At 43.2% G+C, this 13,490-nt stretch overlaps 1 protein-coding gene across 3 annotated transcripts in view; it reads left to right on the top strand.

Annotated features, from left to right (window-relative positions):
- The first annotated feature begins 595 nt into the window (after positions 1–595).
- Positions 596–13,490, top strand: part of LOC127573583 (interleukin-21 receptor-like) — a 49,848-nt gene continuing 36,953 nt past the window's right edge. Inside the window, exons 1-3 of one of the 3 annotated variants that reach the window (XM_052021943.1) lie at positions 596–820; positions 2,821–2,902; positions 8,337–8,451. In XM_052021943.1, the coding sequence (XP_051877903.1) occupies positions 2,833–2,902; positions 8,337–8,451 (185 nt within the window). In that variant the 5' untranslated portion in view covers positions 596–820; positions 2,821–2,832. Of the gene's footprint in view, positions 821–888; positions 1,136–2,820; positions 2,903–8,336; positions 8,452–13,490 lie in introns of those variants that run through there. The other 2 variants (XM_052021944.1, XM_052021945.1) reach the window with 2 other exon arrangements.

Raw genomic sequence — 13,490 nt, forward strand, 5'->3', positions numbered from 1 at the left:
TGGGTCCTGTAAGTTCCTGCCCATCAGCGGTGTGGAAGTACCTTCACCAGAATGACTGCAGTCCAAGTTGGAGTATGCCACCAACTTCTTTCTCACGAGCATCTGGGGATGGGCAGTAAATGTTGGTTTCGTCACCTAAACAAAAACACATCAGGTCTTTTCGGAATTTGCAAAAGGTGGTAGAAATGCAAATCTTTTTTTCCCGGTGTTGGCACCAATGACTGCACTAAACCAAAGAATTGGATTCATCTTGCACCCAAGACTTCAGAATGGTGAGGGGACCTGACCAGTGAGCATCCCCCACCCCCCATCCGCCCGCTACCCCAGGTGCAGGGAAGTGTTAAACCTGCGTTAATAGCGTCTATACCTCGAACACCGCCTCCGTGGGCATCAAATGAACAAAATTTCGGAATGAAGTGTGCAGCGAGCATCGCTCCCCGCCATCCCACGTTCAGCACCATCGCTTGGAGGACGAAAGTCCCTGCTTCACTCAAGTTTTTTTTAACCCCCGACCACATCCTGGCCGTTCTTAATCGCTGACAGGCTGACGTCAATGATCTGTGGCACATATCTGAAGTGCTGTGTGTGTTTCCTGGGTCCCAGAGAGTAACACCTGAACGAGGGGGGTTCAGCGCGGTCCCTCCTTCCGGCCCCGGGATCGGACCAGCCCGGCCCAACTAAGGAAAGGATGGCCACTCACTCCCAATATGCCTCCGGAGAAACACACAGGGCTCTCTGGCATTCCCGCCCGTCAGTAACCATCCCACTGCAGCTGTGAGGTGCCACCGTCCACTGTGCGAGGAGGGGGTGCAGGAAGCAGGTGAGTGAGTGTGTTGTTAGATTGGGCGGGAAGGGGCCGGTCTAATGCCACAGGGCTGTGGCTTGACTTCAATCCTTTTGTGTTGACCACAACGACCCAGCGCCGCTCTCCAGACCGCCACTCTGACTCAACTGGTGTCAAGCCTTTGATCCCGCTCGGCTTAATCACTTCTGCTGTTCCTCTTTGTGAGAGCCGCTTTGGTCCTGCGGCGGTTTAATGAAGTTAGGCGAAGTGTCTTGTCTCCGGGATCCTGCGAGGAACTCCGGCCGCCTCTAACTGGCGGCGGCGAGGCCGGGGAGAGTGACGGAGGCCCAGGTTTGTTTAGCCCGAACCTTCGTTTTCTTGGGGGGTGATGGTGCGAAGGAGCCGAGGTAGCGAACATTAAGAGGGATCTTCGCCGCTGAGTGATGGAATAAGTGGTTTCGCTGAAATCTTCACTTGTGTTTCTGTCTGGCTTGTGCTCGGGATTCCTCCCCCTCGCAGGATTATTGTTGGGATGTTACTAGAGGTCATGTGAAGTGGTTGCTTCTTTAGCCCAGGTGAGAGGCGAGCTACCGTCATATGTCGTGGAGAGACTGGTTTTTCGGGAAGGTTCTGGAAGATGGCAGGCTGACAGTCTGGGACAGGTCCCTGTGTCAGGATTAAGAACAGAATTAGAGAATTCGTAGACACATTTCCATTCCACCGTGTGCTGGTTCAACCCCAACCTCCCACCACACTCTCCCGTTTCCATTGTTGTCCAGTGACACCAACCTTGTCCTGTCCTCTGGTTCCATTGCATCTACTGTCCTCCAACCCCTCCATTTCTCACTTACAAACTGCCGCTTGAAAACATCATGTTGATTCTCAGTTCTATCTCCTCAATGTCTGTATTGACCCGTCTCCAAATCTCCCTAATATGTAAGATTACTTGTTCATTGCCCAGCAGTGAATGAGCAGAAATTTCCTCCAAGTTAATATTGGGAAGACCATAGTTATCATTTTCTATCCTCATCAAAGACTCCTTGCCCATACACTAACTCCACCATGGCCATATTTTGGAATTAGTCTTGGTTTCATGACTAACCTTGACAGGAGCTATGCACCATCAAACTGCACCAGCTGGACCATCATGGACCACCAGTTTCCATCTCCCCCCGTCAGCTCATCTGCCACTGTAAGGCCATTCCATGCCTTTGCCACCATTTGATGTGACTGCTCCATCACGATCTGACTGGTTATGTTCACCTGAGTCTCTCTAGACTTCAGGTGATCTAAAACTCTTCCAGCAGCATCTTTACACAGAACTATCATGCATCTCAACCTTCATGGGCACCTGAGTTATTCAATAATTCAGCTTTACTCTCTCGCCATTATTTTCTAATTCCTCCTGGGCTGGTCCCTCCTTGTCTGTTCCATCCAAGTGCCCTCCAAGATCTCTGTGTGACCTTCATTTTGAGCATTCCCCAAATGTAGTTGCTGCACCATGGGCATTCATACCTTCAGCTGCCAAGGCCCTAAGCTCTGCAATTCTCCCCTAAATCTTGCTCACTCACTACATCCCGTTTCAAATTGCTCCTTAAAACAAGTTCCTTTGATCAACTTATTGGTCACCTGCCCTAATATACCCACATAGGTCTGTGTCAGTTTTTTGTTTGCTAATGCTCATGCTTTGCATATTTTCAGAATAATAATAAGACTTTACGAATTTAACTTCTTGTTGTCATTGTATCTGTGTGTGAAACATAGTTCAGCAGCCCCTATGAACTCTTCTCCCCCATCCACCTCTGTAATCAGTTCCAAAATGGCTTGCCTTTGCTCCCTCAATACTTCTTGCAAACTCTTCCCTCCAACTATGCCCTCTGTCTTTTTCCAAATTCCACTTCCCCTTTGCTCCTTGTTTAGACATGTTTTCAGTACACGAGTATCATTTCGTATACATGTAAGTTTGGTTCAGTAACTAATTTGCATTTCATCAAACAAATCGCCCTGATATTAAACATAGTTCTTTTCTTCCCCAGTAAATTTCCACAATGAGGTGTCTTTGGAAGTCCCCACTGTGTACAGTTCTTCTGCTTCTACTATGTGGACAAGCACAATGCAGTAAGTTCAACCTCGTGACATGTTACGTTGGTTCAGATTCTGCTATGTAGTGGAGGCGGTGTGAGGAGGCTTTTGTGAGACAGTCATGAGCATTCAATATACCAATGGTACCTCAAAGTTTGTGTGGGGGTGTCCAATGGATAAGCAAGTAAGAAATTGGTTATGCATATCAGGCCTCTGCCATTTCCTAAAGGGCAACAAGCAACATGGTGTTAAGCCAAAACTGAGTCACCCTGATATTTAGGCTCTGACTATCTATTCTCTTTGACAGGTCAAATTATATTTCCCCCATTCTGCTGTTTTCTAATAAAACAACAAGGCTAGTCATCTACTTAAGTTTCTCAAAAAAGCCAAAAGTTACCAAAATAATAAAACTGATGTTTAAACTCCATTGAAAGCTCCTCATTGAATTAGTAAAGACACAGGCAATGTGATTGCTTTTACAGTGTACCCAGAAACTGCTAGATTGTTTTATCTTTCATCTGTTGTTTTATACATGAATGCACAATCCAACATCCTTCAATTAGATTCCAGCTGCAATTGTCTCCCAGATGTCAGTTTTTCTAGTTATTCAATTCTTAGGATGTCTGATCATCTTTCACTTGCAAGATCTGCATTTATTGCCCATCCTTAACTGCCCTTGAGAAGCAGTGCTCAGCCACTTTCTTGAGCTATTGCAATCCTGCTGGTGAAGGTGCTCCCACAGTGCTTTTGGAGAGGGAGTTCCAGGATTTAGACCCAGCAATAATAAAGGACAGGTTTTACATCTTCAAGTCAGGATGGTGTGCATTTTGGAAGGGAACCTGCAGATCATGGTGTTCCATACTCCTTCTTAGTAGTAGGATTTGTGGGTTTCGGGGTACTGTCAGAGTAGCCTGTGTGATTAACTTCAGTATGTTTAGTGGATGGTACACACTGCCACTATTGTGCATTGATGATAGAGGGAATAAATATTTACATGGTTAATGGAGTGTCAATCAGGCAGCTTACTTTGAACTTGATAATATCAAGCTTTTTGAGTGTTGGAGCTACACTCATCAAGATAAGTCACACTCTTGATGTGCCTTGTAGATTGTGGAAAAGATTTGGGGTGTCAAGAGGAGAGTCGCTCACCACAGGACACCCAGCTTCTGACCTGCTCTTGTAGCCACTGCATTTATATGGATGGTCAGTGGTGACTCCCTGGATTTTGATGGTGATTTGGTGATGCTAATACTTTCTTGAATATCAAGGATATGTTGTTAGAATCTCTTTTGTTGGAGATGGTCATTGCCTGGCATTTTTTGTGTTGTGAATATTACTTGCCACTTATTAGCCCGTGCCTGAAAGTTGTCCAGATCTTACTGCATGAAGGATTGATTTATTTGCTGAAGGGTTCGGAAAAAAATTGAACATTGTGCAATCATGTGAACATATCCCAATTCTTTCCTTATGATGAAGCAGTTGAAGACCATTCGGACAAGGAAACTGCCCCGAGGAACCAGTGTAGTGAAGTTCTGTGCCTGGTATGCCCAAACCTTTGTACTTGGTGGGCTATTGCAGAGCAGAAAATTGCAGTCCAAAATTGTTACTGGCACTTCTGGCATGTCAGGTACACAGAGGCTGCTGGGCTTGTGCAGTGACATTAGGTGGCATACCATTCTTAGTTGTGACCATCATTCGCTTCCCACTTTCTGCTGATGTACTCAGTTCTTTCCCAGTCCCCATAATTATCAGCCAGACCCATCCCCCATTATCTGTCTGACCATCCCCACCCTCCCTCAGATTTAATTGACCACCTGCATCCATGCAATGTGAGATTAGGGTCATGCACAGGCCTTGACAGGGTTAAAATGGCAGGTTCCCTCCCCTGAAGGAAATTGGTGAACCACTTGAATTTTTTCTCTGTGGTGTCATCCTTTAAATTAACTTCAATCCAAAGTCAAAAAATTGCAGATGCTGGAAATCTGAAATTAAAACATAAAATGCTGGAAAGACTCAGCAGGTCGGGCAGTATCTGTGAAGAGTGAACCAAAGTTAATGTTTCATAAGAACAAAACCTTAGCTCTATTTCTGTCTCCACAGCTGCTGCCTGTCTTGAACGGTTCTAGCATTTTCAGTTTTCTTTATATCAGCAGATTATTTGAATCGAATTTCACAATTTGTTATAGTGAGATTTGAACTTGTAACATTAGTACTCCAGGAATCTGCTGTCCTTTAAAACCATAGAACCATAGAGCACTACAGCACAGAAAACAGGCCATTTGGCCCTTCTAGTCTGTGTCAAAACTTTATTCCTCTAGTCCCATTTACCTGCACCGAGTCCATAACCCTCCAGACCTCTCCCATCCATGTATCTATCCAATTTATTCTTAAAACTTAAGAGTGAGCCCGCATTTACCACATCAGATGGCAGCTCCTTCCACACTCTCACCATTCTCTGAGTGAAGAAGTTCCCCCTAATGTTCCCCCTAAACCTTTCCCCCTTCACCCTAAAGCCGTGTCCTCTTGTACTTATCTCTCCTAATCCAGGTGGAAAGAGCCTACTCGCATTTACTCTGTCTATACCCCTCATAATTTTGTAAACCTCTATCAAATCTCCTCTCATTCTTCTACGCTCCAAGGAATAAAGTCCTAACCTGTTCAGTCTTTCCCTGTAACTCAACTCCTGAAGACCCAGCAACATTCTAGTAAATCTTCTCTGCACTCTTTCAATCTTACTGATATACTTCCTAGAGTTAGGTGACCAGAACTGCACACAATGCTCCAAATTTGGCCTCACCAATGTCTTATACAACCTCACCATAACATCCCAACTCCTATACTTAATACTTTGATTTATGAATGCCAGGATGCCAAAAGCCTTCTTTACAACCCTGTCTGCGTGTGACGCCACTTTCAGGGAATTATGTATCTGAACTCCTAGATCCCTTTGTGCCTCCACACTCCTCAGTGCCCTACCATTTACTGTGTATGGCCTACCTTGATTTGTCCTTCCAAAATGCAACACCTCACACTTGTCTGCATTAAATTCCATCTGCCAGTTTCTGGCCCATTCTTCCAGTTGGTCCAGATCTCTCTGCAAGCTTTGAAAGCGTTCCTCGCTGTCCACAACACCTCCAATCTTAGTGTCATCAGCAAACTTGCTGATCCAATTTACCACATTATCCTCTAGATCATTGACATGGAGAATTTACCACATTATTTTCTAGATCATTCCATTCATTTTTCCTCTCCTCAAATGGCTGATCTTTGAAAATGGCTATTCTGAATCCTACTGATTTGACTGAGTTTTAACGTTGATTGTTTATCTTTGCATTTGACCACTTCAGGTGGAAACAAAGATCAGGTATCTTATAAAAAGCACAGATTTAATAACATGTCTTCTTTACTACTTTAAGTCAATGGTGATGAAATTTAGTATGGGAAGGCAGTAAATGAAAGAGAGGGGCTTCCCTTGGGAAATGGAGCTGTGGTGAAAAAAAACAAGGTTTGACTGTGGAGGATTTTCTTGTTGGAACCAATGCCTCCCAAAACAGAGGCCATTCGATCCAGAGATGTAAAATGATTGCCGTTACTGGCTGTGTTAATGGTGATGGATCTATTTAAATGTTTACTTGCTCACATTCATACATCTCTCTGCAAAACTGTAATTGAAGTTTCTTCCTTAAATTCACTCTTTAGAAGTATGTGCTTCTGGCGATCAAAACCCACACCTGGAATCAGTCTGTGCTTTTGGCTGCACTTCAGGATGGTCCTGTTTTCCATTGCAAGTGTGCTGAGTTATCTGGACTTAGTAGGTCTGAGATGGGGCAGGGCCATTCAACTCCATTGCCATTGATTAAGGAGGGAGACCTGAAACAGCAGATAAAAACCGGGGCTGATCTTCTGGCTGTCCCTGGACCACACTGGTTCCCCCAGCATGGCTCCTGGTAACTTCTGTTAGGGAATTGCCTGGCAAACTTGTCGCTGTTGTTGAATAATGTGGATGTCTTTGACACTCCAGACATAATAAAAGAAAACGTTGAAATATTTCAACTGTTGTGTTTAAAGAAAAATAAAATAGTTAAAAAAACGAAGGACATACATTTTGTGTACACAGAAATGCACATACACACACTCAGAATCAGAATCAAGTTTATTATCACTGACATATGTCGTGAAGTTTGTTGTTTTGCGGCAGCAGTACGGCGTAAGACATAAAAATTACTACAAGATACAAAAATAAATAAATAGTGCAAAAGAGGAATAATGAGGTAGTGTTCACGGGTTCATGGACTGTTCAGAAGTCAGATGGCGGAGGGGAAGAAGCTGTTCCTGAAACGTTGAGCGTACACATACACATACGCATGTACACACATATACAAATCCATTGTTTTCTGTCCTGAATGTACTCCGTGATTGAATCTCCACTGCCCTCATGGATAGTGACTTCCGAAGGTCCGCTACTATCTGGGTGAAGAAATTTCTTCACATCTCAGTCCAGAGTGGCTGACCCTCTGAGATAGTGAATTCTAGTTCTAGACCCTCTGCTATGGGAAACATCATCCTACACCAACCTTGTCAAGCCCCAGAAGAATTTTATATGTCTTAATGAGGTCACCTCTCATTCTTCTAAACTCAGGTGGGTTTTGGCCCAATCTGTTTATCTCCTCCCAATATGACAAGCCTGACATCCCAGAGATCAATCTGGACATGTTATTAAATCTGTGCTTTTTATAAGATACCTGATCTTTGTTTCCACCTGAAGTGGTCAAATGCAAAGATAAACAATCAACGTTAAAACTCAGTCAAATCAGTAGGATTCAGAATGGCCATTTTCAAAGATCAGCCATTTGAGGAGAGGAAAAATGAATGGAACTGAATATCTCGTTCAGAGAACCAGCACAGATGAGATGGACTGAATGGCTGTAAAATTTGATGATGTTGTTGCTTCTACAAGAATTCACATGCACAGATGGGAATGATGAACCCAACAGGATCATAACCTGGGAATGAACCCTGTGTTCAGAACCAAAGTGTTCAACTACATTAGCAATGATTGTGAATTGTTCTGTACTTAGGGGAGTGATGTTACGTAGTGTTAACACATGAGTCCAGCATCTGGTGGATCAATATAGTTCACATGTCTCTTGAAAGAGAAGTTAATTTTTTCTAAGCAGTTCTAATTGCTGGAAACTTGGGTTTTACTCGCATGATGAGCTTTGGTCATAAAGTGTGCTTTAACCTTTAGCTCTGGCTGTGAGGTGTTGATGGTATCTGCTGTTTGGTGATGTGCAGTTTTTGAGTGCAGTAACTGAAGCAAAACCATCTTATGCACAGTAAAGTCATGGAAACAGCAGTGTGTTACTGGTATTTGTGGTATTGATTGAGGGAGGAAACTGTATGATTCAACTTATTCAGAAGGGAAATGGGAATTAAAATCCACTAACAACTTCTGTTTATGTCTTCCAAGCTACAATATGTGACAGTCTAGTTTGTGTCACCGACTACAAAGATCACATAACATGTACCTGGAGAGTTGATGCGTCACTGAAGCCTGATGTTTCATATCATCTAAATGCAGTATCGTAAGTATTGAATCACTGAAACAATCAATCTCATCTTTGTTGAAATGTCTCAGCGTGGAACAAAACCAAACTCAAGTGGGAAACAACCCATACACATCACATACCTTGCTTTTATACTACTGACTTTTACATAACTGGCTGTTACATTAATTGCTGTTACATCACTCCTGACTCTTGCTGAGATATCAGACTGTTCATTCCTTGCATCACTCGTGACATCACACATTGTAACATCACTTGTCATGACATCACTTACTGTGACATCATTCACTGAGTATTACTCACTGTTCCATCATTCATTTTTACATCACTCAGTGATGCATCATTTTACGATTACATCACTCATATTTACAGTATATCTGTAGCTGTTACAGCTTTCGACATTGTCTTGCTTGCATTTAATTCACTCACGTTTACTTCATCCATGGTTATGTCACTGCTTCACATCATTTATTCTTGTACCTGGCATTGTGAAATCACTCACCACGACTTCACTCACTGCTATATCACTGCTGTTGCATCTCCTGCTATTGAAGTAGGGATCACAGTTTTGAGGTCCTGGGAATAAGATCTTTGATTTGAGTAAGTGAGATGGAGAGGGACACCCAGTTAGAGAGATAGATCGACCAAAGAGACAAATGAAGAGGAGAAAGCTAATGGAGAAGGACTCCGAAGAGGCAATGTCCATGTACATAACAATCTTAAGGGAGCAAGCCAACCCAAGGGGAATTGGGAATTGTGCTAAACTGCATAAGGAGGTATTAGAACAGATAACCAAAGGCTTGGTCAAAGATTGAAAATCAAAACCTCTGCAGATTTTGGAAATCTGAAATAAAAACAGAGAATGCTGGAAGCACTCAGCAGATCAGGCGGCATCTGGAAAGATGAATTAATTTAATGTTTCAGGTTAAAGCCCCATGAAGGATCTGAGTCTTTATAGTTTGGTCAAAGATAAAGGATTTAAAGGCAAACCAAAGAAGAGGTCCTTGGGAGGAGGGAAGGGGTGTGGTTCCAGAGTTTTGGGCCTTGATAGCTCCTGGCATGGTCTCCAGTGGAATGACACTTAGGAGTGCTCAAGAAGCCAGAATTGGAGGAGCATTGATTTAGTGGAATGTTATAGGACTGGAGGAGACTACAGAGAAAGGGAAAGGTGAGGCTTAGAGATGCTTTGTAAAACATTAAAATGTACTTTAAAATATTGTTCTTGCTTAACTGGATGCTAGTGTAGATCAGCAAGCCCAGAGGTTCTTGTGAAACAGGTACCAGTCAGGACACTGGACACAAGTTTTGCATTACCTTATTTATGGTGACTAGGATCTTGAAGACTGTCCGAGCTGTGAAGGGTTTCAGCATTAAATGAAGTGAGCCAGGCTGGAATTGGGTGAAGCAGAAGGTGGAAATAGTAGTTTAAAACAACAATGCAAATATGAGGATGTGAAACTAAACCTGGGGTCAGACGTGACACTGAGGTTGCAAACAGTTTGGTTCAGCTTCAGTCATTTGTCAGCCAGATGATGGAGTCATTGACTGGTGAAAGCAGTTTGTGATAGGGACTGAAGATGATGGCTTCTGCAAGTCCCTGAGTACTTCAGAACAGACAGATGTTAACAAAAGCAGCTAAGGTTGAAGGGGAAGTTGAGTGGTCAGTAGTTTAATGAGAGTGGGGTCATGGGAGCAGTTGGTGGGTCCATTCAACAAGTTGGGTCTACAAGGGGCATGAGGGAAGATTAGATGGAAACTAGAGTAAGAAGTGAGATTGGGTTAGGGGGAATATAGAAAATTGTCCTAGTGAGCTGGGAAAAAGGAGGGAAGGAACAGAGGAAGCAAACCTTACTGACAAAGAATCGATGAGCTCACTGCTTCCATTATTGGAGGTAAGCTGGAGAAAATCACTGGATGGAGTTGATAAGGACGAAGAAAAGTCATGTGCTCGCTCTGCTGTTCAGCATTATCGTACATGAACATGATAGAGGTTCATAGGTGGATGGTAAGGAATGAGCAGGCTGAGAGGGGCTGTCTCAGACAAGTGGAAGGAAGGCTGAATGAACAGAGAAACAGAATCATGGACAGTGGGACAGAAGCACACAGCAATGGAAAAATATGGCTGGTCACAGAATTATACTGAAAGCAAAGACTCACAGAGAGTGTCACCACTGTGTAGTATAGTACAACACACCAGCCCAGCTGCAAATGCAGTTGTAGTCAGGTTGGTTGTTCAGAGTGGTCAATGTGGTTTCTCAGTGATCTCAAACAATGTTTTTAAGTTCATCCTGCACGAAGGTAGTAGCATGTAGTGCAGCGAGATATTACTCGAGCCTTCTCATTGCATCTGATATAAATAGATCAATAAAACCTACTCAGAAGCCACCACTGCAAATATTATAGACCCTTCAATAAGGTGACATGGTACAAATAAAGTGACATCACTAAATATTCCACTCACATTTGAGTGTGAAGTACATAATTACTCACAATCTTTTTAACCTTCTATGGCTCTGGGGAATTCCAGTCTACTGGATAACTGCTTTTAAAAATGCTTAAATTCTCGCTAATTAGATCTAATTAATTAGCAACATTTTTTTGAACATCAGGATTATTTTCACACTGAAATATTAAAACAAATAAAAAAACACCTTACATCCGTATTCCTTATGCTTGATCAGTGTCTTTTATCATTTTAGTATACTCTCATATTTTTTGAAATTTATTCCAACAGAATTCACTGCAGTGTGTTTGTGCACTCAGTAAACTAGGCTTCAGAAGGATGTACGCATCCCTCCTGAGCTAATAAGAGTCAAAGTTCTACTCCATAGTCTTGAACCTAAAAATCTGTCCAGAGCATTTTCTGGCTGCTAAAGTGTTGTTGCATGACTCCCTAACAAGGTTTAAAAAGCTCTTCAAAGATGGTGAAATTCATTAGCGCTGTTAGAAAAGTAGTGTTGTTGGGTTTCCGGGTGTAGCACCACTTTGTTCTGAAACAGCAGGTATTGCTGGTTGAATTTTCCATTGCAGTCTTTGACACAGAGCTGAGGGATCATCAATAATAACACAAGCAGACAAAACTATTTTCACTCTTCCACAGCTTTTGTATCCCCTGCCAAGTTTAGTGTTAGGTCTGGAGTGTGTTGGTTGCAGGAAAGTGTTTGATGAGGCAAGGAAGGGTCAGTGTTGAGTATGAACAATGAACTGAGAGTACGTAGAGTGGTCTAAATATGAATGTAGGTTTATTATGATTGCCCATTTAAATATTGCTCAGATTGATCCTTCAGTATTAGTCAGAGCTAGTTATTTTATGAGTGAACAACTCATGTCATTACCTAGAGATGTGTGGTTGAAAATTTTGCTGGAAACTGATTTAGAGCATTGTTGTTGTGTGGGTGGGTGGACGCTGGAAAAACAGCACAAGAGAACCAAAGATCTTGCACCAAGATGACCACATGATGCTCCCAGAAACAGGAGTAAGATTTTTAAAACCGTTTAAAAACACTGCTGGAAACAGCAATTTACAACGGAGCGCTGGAGACAGTGGCTCATTACTTGAAGAGCCAGGAAATTAAGTTTTATGGGGCGTGTAAAGCAGCAAATAAATTAATCATAATTTAATGGCGGAGGGGGATGAAAGGAAATGATGTGAGACGTTGAGAGGTGATAGGTAGAGGAGGCAAAAGGCTGAAGAAGAAGGAATCCAGTAGGAGAGGACAGCAGACCATGGAATAAAGGGAAGGAGATGGGTGAGAAGCTGAGAGGTGATTCCCCTCTCTCCTGGACATCTACTTTTTCCCTCTCACCTGGACCCTTTCATCCTCCCTCCCCCACCCACCTAGCTTTCCCCTCTCACCTGGACTCACCTATCACCTGCCAGCTTGTGCTCCTCCCCCTCCCCCTACCTTCTTATTCTGGCTTCTGCCCTCTTCCTTTCCAGTCCTCACGACCTGAAACGTCACCTGTTTATTTCCCTCCATAGATGCTGTCTGACCTGTTAGGTTCCTCCAGCATTTTGTGTGTGGTGCTCCAGATTCCAGCATCTGCAGAATCTCTTGTGTCTCTGGAGCTCCAGGAGCACATGGTCACAGGGAGAACATGCAAACACCACACAGACAGCACTGGAGGTCAGGTTTGAACCCAGATCACTGGAGCTATGAGGCAGCAACCCGACCTGCACCACTGTGCCTCCCAGAGCATAGCACTGGATTACAGCAGGATATAAGCAGCTGGTAAAATGGCAGATGAAGTTTACCGTGGAGGAATATGGTGATATATTTTAGTAGGAAGGATGAAGAGAGACAACATAGAATAAAGGTTATTATTCAATAGGGGTTTCAGGAGCAGAGGGACCTTGGGGTATGGGTACACAAACCATTGAAAGTGGCAGGGCAGGTTAGAAGGTGATCGATAGAGCATACACAATTCTGGGCTGTATTAACAGCGGTATAAAATATCAAAGCAGGGAAGTCATGCTGAACCTTTATAAAACACTGAACTGGCCTCAACTAGAGTACCATGTTAAATTCTGGTTTTCATGTTATAGAAAGGATGAGAAGGAGAGGGTCCTGAGGAGATTTATGAGAATGGTTGTTGGGATGAGGGATTGCAATTACAATGAGAGATTAGAGAGGCAGAGTCAGTTTTCTTTGGAGAAGAGAAGGAGAGATTTGACAGAAATATATAAACTGATGAGGGCTCTGGACAGAATGAATAGTGGGAGGTTCCTCCTGTAGGAGGGGGTGGAGGGGGGGGGGTTCGAGGACGAGAAGTCAGAGGAACAGAATAAAGGAGAAGGAAATAAAAGTGAAGTTTGGAAAAAAAATTTGGAATCTGGAATGCACTGACCACAGATGTGGTAGGGGTAGATTTCTCTGTGGCCTTCAAGAAGGAATTGAATAAATACCTGGTGAGGAAAATTTGCAAGGCTATGGAGAAGGAGCCAGGTTGGAAGTAGTGAGTTGCTTAGTAGAGAGCTGACACAGACATGATAGGCTGAATGGCCTCCTCTGTTTAGAAGAATGAGGGGTGACCTTATTAAGATATATAAATTTCTA

This window comes from Pristis pectinata, chromosome 8 (genome assembly GCF_009764475.1).
Source record: "Pristis pectinata isolate sPriPec2 chromosome 8, sPriPec2.1.pri, whole genome shotgun sequence".
NCBI lineage: Eukaryota > Metazoa > Chordata > Chondrichthyes > Rhinopristiformes > Pristidae > Pristis > Pristis pectinata.